This window comes from Erithacus rubecula (genome assembly GCF_903797595.1).
Source record: "Erithacus rubecula genome assembly, chromosome: 2".
Taxonomy (NCBI): Eukaryota; Metazoa; Chordata; class Aves; order Passeriformes; family Muscicapidae; genus Erithacus; species Erithacus rubecula.
The window spans coordinates 27,046,883-27,065,616 of record NC_136685.1 but is presented as its reverse complement, the minus strand read 5'-3'; the positions used below and the strand labels follow the sequence as shown (position 1 = coordinate 27,065,616).

General features: G+C 41.4%; 1 protein-coding gene across 6 annotated transcripts in view; it reads right to left on the bottom strand.

Annotated features, from left to right (window-relative positions):
- The window catches only part of ADGRB3 (adhesion G protein-coupled receptor B3), a 436,843-nt gene extending 424,167 nt beyond the window's left edge, over positions 1–12,676 (bottom strand). The window contains exons 1-3 of one of the 6 annotated variants that reach the window (XM_079298879.1): positions 11,919–12,017; positions 11,668–11,754; positions 8,417–9,185 (exon numbers count right to left, since the gene is read on the bottom strand). In XM_079298879.1, coding sequence (XP_079155005.1) covers positions 8,417–9,170 — 754 coding nt within the window. In that variant the 5' untranslated portion in view covers positions 9,171–9,185; positions 11,668–11,754; positions 11,919–12,017. Of the gene's footprint in view, positions 1–8,416; positions 9,186–11,667; positions 11,814–11,918 lie in introns of those variants that run through there. The other 5 variants (XM_079298882.1, XM_079298884.1, XM_079298880.1 and 2 more) reach the window with 5 other exon arrangements.
- Between the last annotated feature and the right edge of the window lie 6,058 nt (positions 12,677–18,734).

Genomic DNA, 18,734 nt, shown 5'->3' with positions numbered 1-18,734 from the left:
AGGCAGACCAGCTGGACAAGGCTGTGTACTCACATTACACCTGCAGTGCTGAACGTTTTCCCTCTTCTCCCTTGTCAGTGTGAAGCACATCTATCAACCTTCAACCACACCAGTATGAAGCATCTGTATGTTTGCCAGTTACTGCAGATATTGGCCAATGCCACAGAACAAACAAAACACTTCCAAGGATAAAAACACAACTTGTTACAGTTCAAGCTGAAGTGCTCAGTTTTGCAGACAATTAAAATCTATGTGTACAGTACAGAAGGTAATTGACAGAATAGGAGAGAGAAGCAAACAGTATTTAAAATTAAAAAAGAAAAAAAAAAAAAAGTGAAACATTTAGGATTCAAATAAATATTTCACATGAAATATTCAGACTTAAGATTTTCCAAAAGACTCTCAGGAAAAAGTGTTCTTGCAAGAAGCAATATTATTTCTCATAACCAATAAACAGCTTGAATTAGATTCTCTGATTTTCTAATCTGCAATTTAAACCTTTTCTAACTGCACTGCTGGAATGAGCTACAAAGGCTTTGCTGATTTATCCCCAAGCACTCTGTGCACACTTTCACAGCGATCTGCACCACTCTTTAATCGTCAGTGGGAAGCCCTGGATAAACACTTGGACTCTATTTTGAAGGATCTGCCAGTAATACTGTAATCAAACATGGTGCAACTGCCTAGAAACACAGTATTATGTAACTGGCTGCCATCCTGTCCAAGAGAGCAGGCAAGGGTAACATGTGTCAACCACTTTTTGATAGACTTTTTTACCTAAGCAAATTTAAACTGTGTTGAATCAGCATCACTGCTTCCCCTCAGCTCTTTTTTTGTGCCACTTTTAGGTTCCCATGGAAGCTTAGCTGGGCCATTATAGCATCCTTACCTAACACCAAGATCAAAAACCTAAGGTGAATAGTTTTCTATTTGGCTGGTGTACTGACATTATCCAGCAAAGGAAAAGCAGAAAAGCCACAATGGGGCCTCAGATTCTCACAAGCACCTTGCTACAGCACACCTCAGTCGGTGACAATGGTTAAAAATTCCTAGTTAACATAAGGAATGTATGTGTATCCCTACATAATAATAATCATGGAGGTGTATCCTTAAATAACTGATGAATGAGCTAGCAGTACATGGGGAGCAACAGGTACCAGTCAGCTCCCAAAATGTTTCGTATCTCCTGAAGAATTAAAGAAAACAAATTAGTGAAAACTACCCAAAAATGGGTGACATGTTCACCTCATTGTCACCAATTTTCTATAAAGCCACCAGAAAATAGATGGTAGTCAAATTTTAGATTTTTGTTGTGGTTTCTGCCATTTCTAGGAGATATAAATAAAATTTGGACCTAATTACTGAAAATAGCTTGCTTCCAAATTTCAGCTGCACACATTTTCAACACCATAAAAGAAATACTAATTTGAGTGCATCATGTGCCTTTTTCCCCTCCAGATAATGAAAAAGAAACTGAAATAAAGCATACAGAGACAGATTAACCAGCTAAAACTGAAAGAAATGCAGCAAGTTACATAACTGAGTTTTCTTGAAAGTACGTCTGCTTTGCTCCACCAAGTGTCAAGGATGCTTTCAAAAGTAAAACTACAGGGGGGAAAATGAATTTATAAATAAAAATCATGAAATAATTTGCTTTTGGTAGGACAAACATGCTATTGCTGTTTCACACCTCTTTTCTGAGGTCTATACTAATCTGTGTTTAGACTAAATTACATTGATAGCATGGTGACTTTGTCTTGAGTAAGGAAAATAACATGGCCTTTGCAGAGCAAAGTAACAATATGGATCTTGTACCCTCTTGTAATTGATTTTTTATTAATTCTGATGGTGGCTAGTCCATCAGAAAACTGTGTATGCAATTTCAAAAAAAATATTTATAACTTCTCTAAAAGATTAACAAAACCGAGAATGACTTTGAAAAATTTGACTGTCTTCCTCTTGAGATTAAACTAACATCAGAAAGAGCTGAAACTCTGAAATATTCATAGATCAGTGATGCATAATTTGTAAATTTGTATTTTATATCATGTACAACTTGCTCTGTCCTAAAATGCATTTTATATTTATTGTTAACAGTGAATGCAAATAATTCTCAATAGAATTCTGCAGTGACCTTTGTTTTATTACAATTACTGCATATTTATAAATTAACAACTAAACTCCAATTTGAGAGCTACAACGACTTTAAGTTGGAATCCTTTGATGAAACACAACTGAATAAACTTCATAAATTTAATTCCCAAAGAAGAGAAAAAGAAAGTCTCCTCTGAAAATTCCTCTGTGTATACCCACAGACAAAGCAGATTTTTCCATGCTTTTGCAAGCAGAAAACTAAACAAAACAGCAATATGGATTGATTTGAACAGAAAAGAATAAATTGCTTTAAAAAGAGCACAGGAGAACAGATTGAATGTAAATCATCATCTAATCACTGTATTATATAAACGCATAAAATAGAAACACGTAGGTATAAACCACTGCATAATAATAAAAAATGTAGTACCTGCATTAAGTCATAGTATAATTCCATGTAAGAGTTACCAACTGAAATCCCACTATGTGGGCAGAATCTACATCAACTTCTGCTAATGGCTGTTTTATACTGCAACACTTCCACATTTGTCAAAAGCACATGATAATCAGAGGGCAAGGTCCAAAATACAGAAAATGTATTATGGACCTTTCCCAATCAGGCAAAGGATAATTGGAAGAATTTGAAGACAAAAGGCCCTGCTTACTGGTAGGAGAAAGGCCAACAAAGAAGGCATGACTGGTGTGAAATATCTGATGCTACATAACTCAGTATTATCAAGCACTTGGCTCACTGGAGGCAGCAAGACAGTTTGAATTCTGCTCCTAATTTGGATACTTGCTTTGACTTCCTTCTGAACACTTTATTTGCTTCTATACCTTGCCATTCTTCATCACTGGTTTCTATGTATGTCCCGTGTTTCTCAGAGCATTTATGCCCAGTTGAGAGCAGGTCTTCCAATGTCTGAGTGCAGTCATGTGCACAAACAGAGGTTTAATTCAAGCAAAAATGACATGTTGAGAAAATAAAATCCTGGTTTGGGTTATAACATACTATTCAACTGAAGCCATGAATGTTTTAAAAAAGCAGTGAGTTGATGAAAAACTGCTATTCAAATCCTATACAGGACACCTGTGATCCCTCCTAAGGCAAACATTCAACTGAGGCTGGCTGATTTTTCCCAAAAAATAATATTCCATCACATTACTGTGTGAGAAGTGCTGAACAAAATACTTATAGAATCTCTGATACCAAAGAAATTACTACCTAGAGAAACAAAAGTACATTTACTAATAAAGTATTTCAATAACTGGAAGCAAAGCCATTTATACAGGCTTTCTTGTACCATTAAGGAAATGGTCTGGGTATTTTCCTTTTTCAAAGCATCAGACAATTCTCTTATGGGTTGATCCAAATCCCACTGAATTCCACACACATACATGAAGTGCTGATTACTCTGGCACATGAACTTCTAAACTTTACATCAAGAATCTTCATAGTTTACTGAAGTAAATCAAGTGGAAATAATCAATACAGCACAAACTAAAGTACAGTCATTAGTGATAATCACATACAATAATTTAAAACAAAGGTAAGGCTTATTGATTAAAGGAGGTGCTGATCATTAATGCTTTTTCTACAGTGCACTGCTTCAAAAAAAGAATTTGAAATCAAACTCACATGACTGTGATAAAGCACCCTATTATGAGTGGTTCAGAATGACTCAAATAAGTACTAAAAATATAAAGTTTTAGGGTGATCATTTTCTTCTAGAAAAATAAGTCAAAATAAGGCATATTATGTAGCACATGGGAATCCACAGGAGTTTTTAAAATATTTCCTTCCACGGGGAACCAGTCTTACAGACATGATCTCTTTACTGATTATTTTAATGTTTTCCCTTAGTGCTCATCCTCCTTTGTCCCCTCGAACTCATGAATAAAAGGGCCACTGAAGACAGAAGGATATAAATATTATTAAGCCTCTTTCAAGTATGTTACTGTACCCATTCAATATCTTGGATAAAAGCTTTTCTTATTTTTGATTATGTATATTTTACCTTTATCTAAAATAGTTGTTGCACACTAAATATTAAATATTCCTGTTGAAGTATACGGATGTTAGACTCCATTTTGTAATTTTTTATCTTACTAGACAAATCACTGATTTAACAGTTTTAGTCCTGTGATGGAGCCATGATATGACATGGAATTACTGGCTGTGACTTTCTGGCTAGGGATGTCCAGCCCACTCATTGAGCTAGTGACCTCTGGTTATGTGATGACTATTATGAATTCATCTCAAATGTGTGCAACAGGAAGTGGGCATTCATGGAATGGCATATAAATAAATGCATATATGCCATGAAGGTTCTACCAAACTGTCTGCATCCTGCACCTTACTATTATTCAACAGTGTATCATAAATTATTATTTTAAAGACATCTATTACAGTAAATCCTCTGTTAAGATCTCAGTGTTGTTGGCAGATTGGAAATCAGGAAAAAAAAAAAGTCAGTTGTTGAATATGAGATGCCGGTACACAGTGAACTCTTAGAATTTATGACAAAGTAGAACAATGCTACATTTCTAGAATAATACAATATCCCTAATGAAATTATTTTGGACCATCTGATCATGAAATACAAGATTAAGCCTGGAAATCCAAATGCTGAAATTTAACAAATGTGAACATCCCTTTTCTTATTCTCTTGGATGTAAATAACAGGACAAGGAATTATTTCTATTCTTTTAGGAGGAACCCTGTCAGATTTGGCAGTAAACACAATAGGAAACTCTCTATAGTTCCTCTCTAAGTAGCTAGTACAAGACTCCACAATAATTTTATGGCAACTATAAGAAAAAAGGTTTTTGGAGTCTCTCTTGGATTGACTACATACAAAGTCTTAACATGTCTATTAGACTTGGAACTCAGCCCTGTCTTATTGACAGAAACTTCATGACATACTTCAGTTATAGCACTAAAGATCAAGAGGATAAATTCTCCAAAGTCCTTAAACTAAGGACCCTGCCAAAGTATTCATTGAGATCTGTTTGCCAGTGCTTTGATCCAGGGTAAGCATCTCAAATGTAAGGCCACAGAATAGGATCTAGATACAAGGAAACTGGGTCTAAGTGAAATGGTAGCGATTTTCAATATTGCTTTAATCAATGACACCAAAGATGATCTTCCTACAGAAGAAATGCTGAATAAACCACATATTTCCAAAAGCATTTTATTAAAAATCAATAGTACAGCTTCTACTTTTTTGACCTAGATCCTTTCATTGTTCAACACTTCAGCACATTTAGAAACACAATGATCCATTGTATACTTGTCACGTCTTTTGTAAAATGCAACACTTCTTAAAAAGGAAAAATACTGACTTTCATCCATTTTCCTAAGCCATTTATCATATTCAAAATTGCAAAAATCTTCAGAGGTTCAAAATAGAAACAGTTGGCTTTAATCTAAATGCTCTCTATTTACATAAGGGTTCTAAAAATGTGACTGAAATAGTTTTGGGAAAAGATTTTACACTTCATACAGTCAAGCTTGATGCAAGCAAATCTGATGGATGGGAAGGTTTGCATAATACTCAGAAAGCTGTCAGGTCTTTGCAATTCCTTTCCAAAAGTCACTTCTAGGCAATGTCAGTACAAAACCTCAAAATAATGCACAAATCCATAAAACACAGTCTTACCAAATCTAGAGCACTCTCTCAACAGTAAACTCAATTTCCCTTAAAACTCAACTTACACTAGCAAAATTGCACTTTCAGTTGCCACTATGAACCCTAACAATCATTTCTTAGCTATTGGTCTACCTTATTTATGCTACACTTGAACTCGATTGTCTGTGAAAACAAAATTTGTATTTCTTGCCTTAATGTTCACTGACAGAAGTAATTAAATGCATCACGTTTGTAGCAAGAATATTCTACATTTTGATCCCTCAGTAAGGCCTTGATCTGAACCACAAACCAGCTTCTTACATACAAATACATCAGACTGATGTGCTTAATGAATGTATCTACAGAAAACAAAGACTAAACACAAAAAGCTTACTGCTAACTGAGAAGTACTATGAGGCTTACTTTGGAAACTGATTATAACTTTGATTAACAATATGATGAACAATTTCAAAGTGCATTAAAGCAATTAAATAAAATATTGAAATAATTCTAATACTGTAGAAATTTCTATCAATTCAAAACTGGCCCCACTAAATAGAGTGAAAAACAAGCAAATCAAACCTCCCACCCACCAAATTAAATTTCCACCCTCTCTAACAACGCCATTTCTCAAGCTCATACGCAGGAACACCCAAGAGCAGGGGCAAGAATTAAAACATGCCTGGAAATTGGAAGCAAAATATGCTGGAAACGTTTCAAATTTTAAGGGAAGAAAAAAAAACCCAGAGAAATGCTTTCCCTAATCTTCCTCTGTCCTTTCAACTAGGTCCATTTCTGAAACAGATGCTTTAACCTGGATACACTCATCCCCTTGGAATTCAATGTATTTTGGGTCAAGACGCGAGGGCTCCCATTGCGCACCGCATGCGCTCCCTGGCCCCAGCCCCACGAGGGAGCCGGAGCCAAAGGACGGGAATGGGAGGCAGGGAGGGATGGAGGATGGAGGATGGATGCGCCTCTCCCGGTGGTCCCGGGGGGATGCGCTGCTCGCCGCTCCGCAGGGTCCCGCTGGACCTGCGCGGCTGCGCTTCCTGCGCGCCTTCGGGGGCGGTGTTTGTGTTCTGCGCGGGGCAGCGCTGCCCTGCTTCCCGGGAGCACCGGCGGGGCTGCAGCGGCGGGGGCGGCCGCGGACGGGCGCTGCGGGCGGTGAGAGCCCCGCGCACCCGCGCAGCGCCCGCCCGGCTCCGCCCGCTGCGGCCGGGGCCGCCTCCCTAGGCGCTCATTAGCGCTAAGCGATGTTAAAGACCAGCTCTGCCACTGAACCAGCTTCTCTAGATGTGTGCGGCAGCCGGGCCTCCCCCGTCCCTTTGACCCGTTCTGGTCCCGGGCCGCCGGGAGCGGGAGAGAGCGGAGCCCCAGGATGCTGAGAGCATCCCACTCGCCAGCCTTCCCCTCCCCCGGCCCTGCCCTTGGCCGCTGGCACCGCGGCAGCTGGAGCAAGTTCAGCTTTTCTTCTCCCACAGCACTGGGGCTTGGCTGCCCTTAAAGAAAATCCTCTCCTAACAACGTGTCAATGTTACATTCCTCCACAAAGCAACTTCTATTAGGGGGGCTGGGAGCTTGGCACTGCCTCGCCACAGACTGAGAGCTTTGTGGCTATGCAAAAAACAAGGAGAGAGGGAACATTTCCTGCATTAAAATGCAATACCCAGGCTCCATGGTTTATCCTCCCCCTCCCCCCATTCCCGCATGGCAGCCCTGAAGGACCCACTCGCCAAGAGCCTGCATCCAGAGCCCCCATCTATGTTCAACCCACGCTTTCCCTGCCTCACAACCCCTCAAAGTCCTTTTAAAAATCGCCCTCCCGCCCAAACCTCCCCAAAATGTCAGGCTAAAACAGGAGGTACGTAGCAGAGTGACTAGGTGGAGGGCTGCCATGCTAACTGCTGGACCCCTATCTTCCCACCCTTCCACAACGCCCCCCTCCTCTTCTTCCAGCGGGGACATGAAGCAGCTGCTGGGACTGGAGCAGCTGCTGGGAATGACACATCAACCCCCTCCTCGCTAATACTGCAATGAGATTCTGAGCCTTCATCTCCGGGAGCTGAGACTGCCTGGAAAACGGGTGCAAGGAGCAGCCGGCCCCTTCTCAGAGCTCCCGGGGTGAAACCAGCATGTCCTGCCTGCGCAGTGCCTCGCCTCTCCAGGCATCTCAGACAGAGGCTGCACCCTATGCAACTGCATTTGCTCTTGGTTTGTTTGTAGGTTGCTGAGGTCTGGTCCAGGGACCAGCTGTCCTGAACATGGTAAATCTCCTGGTCTTTTGGTCAGGTTGCCTGCATGCCTTTGGAAATGTTTTCCTTGCAAAGTCGAGGGATCATTTCAAGAAGTTGGGTAGTTGCTGTAAAGAGGTGGTGAGGGGGAGAGTGATTTCTGGCACACCACCTGTGGGCATTACTGTAAGTGAGGCCTTAAAACAGATGGATCCTACTTGTGAGGAGTTTCAACAATGCTCAGCAGAACTATATGCTGTAGGTTAGGCCAGTTTAGAAATGAAAATGCAGCCTTCCCTGCCATTAAGGGAGTGGGCATCTTCTCCAGCCCTTTTGCCTCATGTAGAGGAGAGCCAGAGTGGAGAGCAACTGAAACAAGCGTGAGCATTAAGGAGAGCTGGCAGCAGGACTGAGACACTGCCATGGCTTTCAGCCCCCCCTCCAAGAAGCACCTACCTTCTTTTGGCGGCCGCTTGGCTTCTCTGGTGAGATTGCAGACCTGGGTGGTTTGCAGCTCCTGGGTCAGGCAGCCTTCAGTCTGCTCGTTGAGGGGCAGCACCACGTTATTGAGCAACACCAGGGACTGGTCGTCTATTCCCCATTCTCCCAAATGCTGAGGGCAGGTGCATTTTGTATACATGATCCCACAGGACTCGGTTCTCCCATTTTCAGATTTCAAGCAGCTCTCCAACCAAGTGCATAACACATGACACCCAAACTGGCTTGGGCTCACCTTGTTCAACACCAAAAATTCAAAGAAGGATTTTTGGTCTTCTTCTTTTTTGTGTAATCCTAGGAAGTTGATAGGATAGACACGACGTATCTGAATAAAATTCTTATCATACTGCAGAAATACAAAAGCATTCTTGGAGTTGCAGAGCTGCATTATAGAATGGTTATTCTTTAAAAGATCCTTTATTTTTTCATGAGAAAAATGATCAAACTGATAAGCCAAGAGAGAAAAGTTGGAGCAGCTGAAGTCCTTTTTGGAAAATTTCAGGTAAATACTATATTTGGTTGGATCTGGATTTTCCAGCGTCCAAGTGCAGTTTGTGAAGTTTTTAGGAAACATTTCACTTACAGAATACGATCCATAAATGACCCCCTTCACCAACGTGGAACACCAGAAGTCTTGGGCAGCATTAAATCCAAACATAACCAGTAGATAGGTGGAAAATATATAAATCAGCAAATTACGAACAGCCTTCATCCTATGTCATTTGGCCTGCAGGAGATGAAATGAAATAAAAATGCAAGTAGAATTCTTCACGCATAGAAAACCAAACTCCTTCCAATATTCGAGCCAGCTGTTTTCAAGCTTGCAGTTAGAGCCCCTTTCAGAAAGAAGGGCAGGTAATTTTTATTTTATAACGCAAGGGCCGGGGTTGCCGCTGTGTGCACAGCGCCATCACGCGGCCATCGCCGCAGACACGGCTCCCACAGACAAATTAGAACTCCACATCTATTAGATTATTAATAGGAATGTCCTCTTCTCTCTAGGATTTAGTCATCATGGCGTGGACTAGAACCGCTCAACTTAAGCAAAATCCTATATACTTTACCTGACAGACCAAGAGAAGATAAACTTATTTATTTATTTATTCAAAAAGTAAATAATTAATCTGCTATAGTTATGGATGTACATATACGATATGTACATGCAACATTTCATTAGAATAGAAAAAGAAAGCTGGTAGAATTTGTTATATGTGATTTGTCTCTTAAGTCTGGGAAGTAACTGAATTATTACAGCTATAATTTAAAAGTGCACCAATTACTATTTGTTACAGATGGAACATTATCTCCCATATGCCTACATATCTTCCCCCTGGCTGCCTGGTATACAGAGGTCTCTAAAAAGGCAGAAAATGCTGAGATTAATGTATTAATAAAATTTTGACACTACTGAAGAAAGAAACAAAGACAGATGGATATAACTACTTCTGATCTGACACGATCACTAAATGCCAGGTTTTTTGGATCATAATTTCAGTGTGCTTCAGCCTCTAAGGATATATAAAATGGATCACAGTATTAGTATTACAACCAGTAGCTCTGTATATCTGGCTGTGCTACAGCAGGATCTCTGCACCTATTGGACTGCACTTGCCCTCTTATTACAAATTACTTGTACTGTCTGATTAGCTCCTGTGTTTTGCAGCTGTGCATTTGAACAATTAAATAAAATATTACATTTTCTCTGCTAGTATCTCCAAATAAAGCTGTTTTACTGCACCTGCCAACCCTCACAGTCTCCACCTGCTCTGTTCCTTTAACAGTGGCCTAGGTTCATACAGCAAACCTGAGTTACAATTACCTCTGTAATGATATCCAAAAATTCCAGGTTTAAGGTTTTCAGCATTAGCCTTTGAAAAGTTGCTTTTCTCTTACAAATGAGTAGTTTTTCACCTTCTGCTCTTAAATGCCAACAGAAAGAAGTGATAATAACCTAATTTCAAAACTCTCTAGGTTGCAGTCTCTTCCACTGTTGCTCTGTAAGCAGAGGCAGACACACACACAGGCACGGTTAGTGAGTTTTGATGTGTGTCTTTGCTTAGCTTTTCATCTCCCCACTAAACAGCAAGGCATCTTCTGTTTCCCATTGCGTAACACACAGCAAGTCATCGGATTAAGCTCCCTTGAAGAGATTTTTGTATCTCCTAGATTATAATGCAAACACTGAATCCTGAAATGGGCAAAAAGCAGTAGCAACTCTAACCCTCTTTATAGCAGAGGTTTAAAAAAAAAAAAAAAAAAAAAAAAAAGAAGCAGAGCTGCTGCTGGGTCTATCCACATGGTCAGATTTTCTCTCCTTTCTGAGCATCCGTCTCAATGAATAACATGGTTCTCCTTCTCCAGACAGGGCTGGTACAACATTTAAGGTTTTAAAAAAGAGAAACTTATTGGGAATTCTGGAAACAATTTCCCCTTTGCTGAAGCACTTTGCAGGCAATGCAGTTCTGCGCAGTGTTATTCAGGATGGTGTAGGCGTTGAAAGCCAATGTGACAATAAGTGTCTAAATTAAGAATTCCACCCATGAAAAAGGATTAATTTTATAATCTGGAAAGTAGAAAGGGAGCTTATTTGCTCTTCTGTTTGAAAAGGAAAAAAGCCTCTGACTTTTTCCATCCTATGTAATATCTGCACTAGAAAAATAAAGACCTCTGCAGTGCTAGGCTGTTTTCTATGAAGAAATGTAATCAAATAGCCCTCATTTTAGTTGTGCATTTGTTCATGCACGGCTACTGAAACAGAACGCCGTCTTAATCCCTCTCTCCCTGTGTGCATTACACACGCACACATGCACACACACACGAACTGAGTGTGCCGGCAGCATTCAGTTAGTTTGCAGCACTGCTAGATGCAGAGTGAACCTGCTCGCTGGAAGGATTAAGAGACTCAGATTAAAAATATCTTTCTTTTCCATGGAGGAGGGAGTTAAAGAATGGCCACAGAGGCTTAAGGTTGCCCATTTGGGAAGGGGGAGAATCCTCTTCTTCTGAAAAGAAACGGGCATTTAGTTTGGATATTCCCCGAACTGATTTTCTAGGTGACACTGTAGTTTAGCCGAACATAGACGGCGCCATCACTCCATTTATTTTTTTTTCCCCAACAGAAGACCCACTGACTTCTCTTATTTTAACTTCCTATTAACCTAACAATTCCCCCCACCCCCCCATACAAATTACCCCAATCGTGCACAAACCTCAGGTTTTCTCCGTCTCGCTGGAAATTACTCTCAGGGAAGCAGACCTGTCGCAAGACGGACTTCTCTAACTTTTAAACTGCAGCGCTGAAGTAAATGCGGAGATCATTTCGTATGTGCTGTCTCTCTCTCTATCCTTCAGCAACAGCCTGTCCCCCTCCTCCGCCGCCTCCTCCCCGGAATCCCAGGCTAAAAGCTCTCCAGTCGTAATCCCTGGAAATGGGAAATGGAAATGCCCCGGGCACCCTTACCTTCCACTCCGAAAGCTGTCAGGCTATTTCTCTAAAACACTAGCACCACAGGCACACGTCCCAACAACAGTGATGGAGAGATTCCCCTTCTGACGGAAGCACCGTTTCCCATTTTTCCCGGCTCAGGTTCAAAACCAAGATTTAAAAAAGCAGCAGAAGATAAAAAACGCAGCGAGAAAATCCCCGCACGCCACACGCACACCCCACCGAGGAAAAAAATCAGCTTTGGCTCCGGATCCACCAAATCCAACCACATGAAAGGAAAGAAAACAGAAAAAAAAAAAAACCAAAAAAAAAAAAAACCACCAAAAAACGAAAAACAACCACCTCAAACCAGCGAGACTGCAGGGGAAAAAATGGAAGTGGCTGAGCAAGCGAAGGTTTTTGTTATTTTGTTTGGCTTTTTGTTGGCTCTTTTGTTTTTTTGTATTTTTGTTTTTTTTTTTTTAACTTGAAACAAAGTCTCAGCACAGCAGCCCGATGCGCGGCGATGCCAGGCAGTCGACGGTCTGAGAGAAGGACTAAGGCGCTAGTGCGGATTTGTTGGTGGGTTTTGTTGTTGTTGTTGTTATTACTAATAGACTTATTCCTCCTTCCTCCCTCCTCCTCGCCGCTCCGCACTCATGGCCGGACAGCGGCGGGGGGTCCTCGGCTGCCGATGTCGGGGAGCGGTGTGAGCGCCGGGCGCGCAGGGAGCACGGCGGCGGCGGGAGCGCGTCCCCGCCGCTGCGTGCGCCTCTGCCGCTGCGTGCCCGCGCAGCCCGCGTGCGTGCCCGCGCAGCCCGCCCGCCTCCCTGCCGGCCGGGCCCTGAGCGCGCGCATGTGCGCGCCCCCGCCCGCCCGCTGAGGGGGCGCCTGCGTGTGCGCGCCCCGGCCGCGGCGCGGTGCGGTGCGGTGCGGTGCGCGCCCCGGCCGCGGTGCGGTGCGGTGCGGTGCGGTGCGCCCCGGCCGCGGCGCGGTGCGGTGCGGCGCGGTGCGGTGCGGTGCGCGCCCCGGCCGCGGCGCGGTGCGGTGCGGTGCGGTGCGGTGCGCGCCCCACCAAAGCCGCTCGCCGCGCCCCGCGGGTTCTCCCGGCCGCCCTTCCCAGCGCTGCGCCCCGGCGTCAGAAACACCCGCGGGCGGGCAGCGAGGGAAACGGGGACGCCGGGGCGGGGAGCTCCCGCTTGATCTCCTTCCCCTTGTTTTTATTCCAAAGCACAGCCTCCCCCTCGCCGCAGCCCCGGGAGCTGTCGGCTCGGCCCCGCGATGCAGATTAACTGATACGGGGCTCCCGGGATAAACCCTTCAAACTGCCGCCCGCCTCTGACGAGAAACAATGGCAATTTTGTCAGCGCGGCTGCAATTAGCGCCGTGTTTGTTCGGCGGCAGAATGAGGCTGTGCCCGGCTCGCTCTCCGCTCGGGAGGGATGGAGCCGCAGCCGGCGGGGCTCGCCCGGCGGGAGCGCGGCTGGCGAGGCGACAGCGGCTGCATGGCACCGCCGGCAGCGGGGGGGGGTCACACGGGAGAGGCGCACGACAAAAGCTGTGCCACAAAAAAGGCATGCCCTTTTTATTTTGTTTTTGTTTGAAATTTTGCTACATGTGGGTATGGTTGGGTATGCTTTTTTCCCCTCCCCTCCCGCTGTGTCCCTCCCGCTCCCCAGGTCGGGTTGGGTTGGCCTCTGGTTCTTCCCGCTGGCGTGAGATATCGGGGCAGTCTGCACGACAACAGATATCCGGCGTGAAAATTAGGAGATGACATTTTAATAAATGCTGCTGTCAGTCAGCAGCGCTCAGCCTGGCTGCCGTGTGCTCCCACTGCTGCCATTCTGCAGAGAGCACAAGGCCCCGCTGAGTTCGTGGGGTGATGCAGCCCCTCCACGCCTTCAAAGTTCACATGAAACATGCCTGTGTGGTTTTGGACACGACCTCCCACCCCGATGAAATGAAAGTTTGAATACCTGGACAACATCCAAACCAACCAGTCCTTAAAGCAAATGGTTTTCTCCCCTATGGTCCTGTTCTAGCTCCTGCAAGGTTTGAATTCCAGTAGCACAGAGCTTTTATGATTTCAATTACATGCTGCACAAATTCTGATCAGAGGTGTTGCTGGTCACAAACCACTCTCGACCAAAGTAAACCAAAACACGGTTATAGCTTTTTACTGTGTTTTCCATAGGTATAAGCTGTAAACCACATCCCTGCTAGCTTTTACGCTCATAAATATGTTATATCCCTGTTGTCAAAATAAAATTAAAAAATATCTACCCAAAGCAAGGAAAATGTGAGACACGTTTAGGGTCTATGCCCAGCAAATGCAATGCAATGAAAACAACTGTTACTGGCTTAGAGATAATAAAATTCTCTCACATTTGGTGACATTTCATATTATCTGTGAGTGATCATCATGTTGCTTAAAGTACTTAAAAGGAAGTTCTGTTTATTGGCAAGGGGACATGAGCAGAACAAATCCAAGGTGTACATACAATGCAGTATTTAAATAACTTTTTTATCTTCTTTACATTAAATGAAGAACTGTAAGGTAAGTAATGAAAAAAACCCCAACCTGAATGAAGTATTTTACCTGTTTTTTATGGCATTGGCAAGTTGTAGCTCCTTTAACTGTGAGTGGAAATTTAAAAATAATTAATACACAATGTATGGTAATTGATTGCCTTTAGACATCTCCTTGGTATTCCAACCCAGTGATTGAATAGAACTTTTCAATTTTGTGTAGACATGGCAATGCTGGAGAGGAGTCTGGGATGGGTGAAGGGAAAAGTGAAAGGGAAAGTGAAGGGAAGGGTGGAAGTTGCACAAGTCATGCTTGGGTTAACTATGGCAGCTGAGGAGCAGAGGGGTGCGAGGTGATGGGACAGGGTGGGATGGGAAGGCAGCATGGAACACTCTGAAGATTTCTTTATAAGATTTGTACAATTAGACTGGAGCAATTCAGGTTTTAATGACTGGAACTAAAATAAGTTATACCATATTGCTGAGTACACAAATACCTACGATCCACTTGCAGGTGTTTTTCTACTGGAATTGAGGCAAATTTGAGAAAAAAAATTGTTTTCCAGCTGTCAAGCAGCATTTGAGATAAAAGAAAAAAATCTGTTATTTTGATAGTCTAGAAGTGAGAGCCAGGATACATTTAAGTCTACAAAGTATAAATAGGTAGAAATGTGCCAATATGTTTGTTTAATTTGGGCATGCGAATCACTTGTGTTTGGGATGGTCCCATTTTGTGAGTATATTTATTCCTAAACTACAGCCTGAAGGGCAGATGCAAAGTGAACCTATGCACATAATTTGGAAATATTGAGTAGATCAATCTTGTCTGAGTGCCTCTGTTAAAACCTAGGAGTAATGTATTAATGCAATCCCACAGTGTTTCATTGGAGGGCTGTCAGCCCTGCATGGTACACGTGGTGCCATCTGTACTACAAAGAAAGTATCAAGGCACTGAAAGAAGTGTTATGTCACTCAGTAGTAGTGTTGTAGGGATAGGCACAACATAGTGAATGCTAAATTTATAGTGCTGCTTTCTAGGCTCAATGCAATTGTTTCAGCAAGGTGGGGCTTGATCCAAACTAGGAAAGAGGGAGGAAAATTATGTTTTTCAGTAGTTTCTGTATTAATGAGAAAAATAAGCCTTACCCAATTTATTATGTTGGGTGGAATAAATCAAAGAGCTAGTTTAGTTGGGTTTTTTCTCCCAAGTCAGCAGAAGCACTTTGAGATCTTTGGTATCTTGGTGACAGCAGCTAGATGACTTCAGTCCAGATTTTAGTGAACATAGCACAAAATTCAACACAGTTGTAACTGGAATTATCAGTGATAGTTTTGGTGCAAATTTGTAAAGGAAGGCCACAGTTTAAAGCAAGTGGCTTTGGAGAATGGACTGTTCTCTTACTCAATCACCAGTCACCCTTAGGGGAACTCTTTTCAGGTAAAGGTCACTATTGCAGCCTGCAGTGTCACTCCTTTCAGCAAATAAGACTATCTATAATACTGAAGGCACACATTTGAAAAAAAGATTTACATTGTTTTCAACAAAGATTTTACTCACCATTATTATTATTATCATCATCATCATTGTGTTTCACTGACTCCAAAGTACACTGACATGTGTACTTCTGTGTACACAAGAAAGGAAACTTACAGACTCAATTTACAGGTAAGAGTTGAGGGATAGTTACACTGAGCCTCTTGGCTTATGTGGGAGTGCCCCTGGTCTGTTTCCCACATCCCACTTTTTGCAGATATGCGAGGCCCTTCAAAATCCCCTTTGGCAAGAACAGACTTTCTACTCTGCATTACAAATTCTTCTGCAGAACACCAAGTTGTATTTCCCAGCTCCTAGTCAGGAAAAATGTTAAATCCAAAGCTGGTGTGACCACTTCAAGGGAAGTGTTATGTAATTTGGTGTGAAGAAAAGAAATAAAATGGAAGATGCTGGCCATAATACAGGTATTATAAAATTCACTACATACCTAAATAAGTAGAGAAGAAAAATATTTTGTCATTCCAACAGATTGAGAACAAATGCAAATTGGAAAAAATTTCATGGACTTGTTTTCTGGTCTAGGATGTTACAAACCTTTAAGAATCAGCATATTTCTCTTATTAATTTCAGATTCTAAGTGAATTTCACCAGTATTAGTTTTCTCTGTGTTATTAAGAGGAAATATTAATTTAATAAATAATAGACTATATTTTGTCTTCTCAATTTAAAAAATACTTAGAAAAATTATATGATTCTAATTAATTTTATTAGAGAAGTTATTCATATATTCATAAATAGCTAATTAATAATGCAGCACCAGTAGATGGTGCTCAAGAATATATTGCATGACTGGAGGCATGTGTGAGTAAAATGTTCTATTTTGAAATTGAAAAATTTTGGCAAAAATGCTAACTTACCTTTGGGAAGTTGATTTTTTTATCAATAATGTCACCTTCCAAATTCAGTCAAACTTTTGATTGGTTGACAATTTTCAAGTTGAAAAAGTCCGTGATTTACTTGCTTGTTTGTTTTCATTCTTTGTATGGTTTCTTCAGCAAAGGTTTTCACAAGTAATTCTAAATTCTGCTACTTGCTTTATAAGCATTTTGATGTTGTCATTCAATCCAATATATTCAATAACTGGATTAGAAGCAGTGAAATTAATGCAATAGGTGACACTAAGAGTACAGGCAAAAGGGTTCTGAATCACATGTGCAGCATTCTGCCACAGATGGTGACTCTTGAAGACTCCTGAGGAAGGTGCAGAAAACCCAGAACATGACTGTTTTTTACAATCTGACTTCAAAAAAATCTCACCTAGTCTTCAGTATACAGAGCTCTCTTTAAGTCTTCAAATAAGTTTAAGTTCCCCTCATTTAGTTAGTTTAACTCCATGCATTCCTGTTTTCCACATAAGGACCTAATAGTTTTAGATCTTTTTTTTTTTTTTTTTTTCTGTCTGAACATTATCAAATTATGAGTCTCACAGCATAAATACTAAGTGAAAACTGATGTTCTGTTAGATTTGCTAGCTTTTTATTTAATTCAACATATTCATATGTCACCATATTCTTATATTAATTCAGGGAGAAGTGAGATTCTGGCTTACTTCTAACAGTTATGTCATATTTTTGCCATGCCTCTGTTTAATATCCTTTTAAAGTATTGCACTCTGTTTCAACAAAACCCTGCTTCTATAATTCTTGTCACTTTCCTCTTAAACACCCCCTAGTTCTCTGATATCTTTCTGAGATGTAGAAATCAGCACAGCGCACAGTGGTTCAGATCAGGCTGCAGCTCTGATTTTTAAAACATTGTTTTTCTTTATAATCTTGTCTTGATTCATTTTAATATCTTCCTGCTTCTGAGTGCTGCTGAACAGAGGTCTTCAGTTTTCTGTCCATGTCTGTTATTTTTATCAATCTCCCATGAGAAACTTTGTCAAGCAAGTTTAAATAAGTGATGTCTGTTGTTTCTCCTTTGACCACTTCAGTAGTTTACTGATGTGTTGAAAACATTCTAGCAGATGAGTGAGGTACCATCTTCCTTTGCACAGATCTATCATCTCATGGTCTTTTGTTTTATTTTGCTATTTTTAATTTGTTAGGTACAGGTGTAAGATTTATGAGTCTTTGATTCCCTGAATCATTTTAAACTCATTTTATGATGTATGTGAAACATTTGCTATTCTCTAACCTTCCAGTAAAGGAGTTGTTTTTCAATTAGAGATTGCATAGCTCAACTACCTGTTCAGGATTTTCAGCCATGGTGGCTTCCTGTTTTTCAAATGATTGATTTGTTCCAGCACCTCTTCATCTGATAGTACCTAATTTTTATTACCCAAGAGTAGATATCTCCCTAACATCCTCTATTGTGAAGACTGATGCAAATAAATCTTCTGTGCTCCTAGCAATGTCCTTCTCCTCCTTAATTACTGTCTTTATTCTTTGAAGTTCCCAGAAGACATAGTTACTCTTAAAAGTTTCTTTCTTTTGATATATTTAAGGAGGCTCTTTTAATTTGTTTTCATATTTTTAACTTTATGCTTTTTATGGGTTACCTTTGCTATCCACTTTTTCCCTTTTTACCTCTTTGCTGTTATAGTCAGTCATAGTTTCTCTCATTTCCTGAAAGCTCCCTTTCTAGATTATGACAATTCCCTGCTTAGCTCAAGTAGTATCTCAAATCCTTTCATTTCACTCCTCTGGTTTGCAGTTACCTTCCTTGTTTATCTCCTCCCCACCCCCATATATGTATTTATCAATGAAAATATTCTTGGTTTTGGAAGGAACACTAATACCTCCTTTTGACTAACATGCATTCTATTG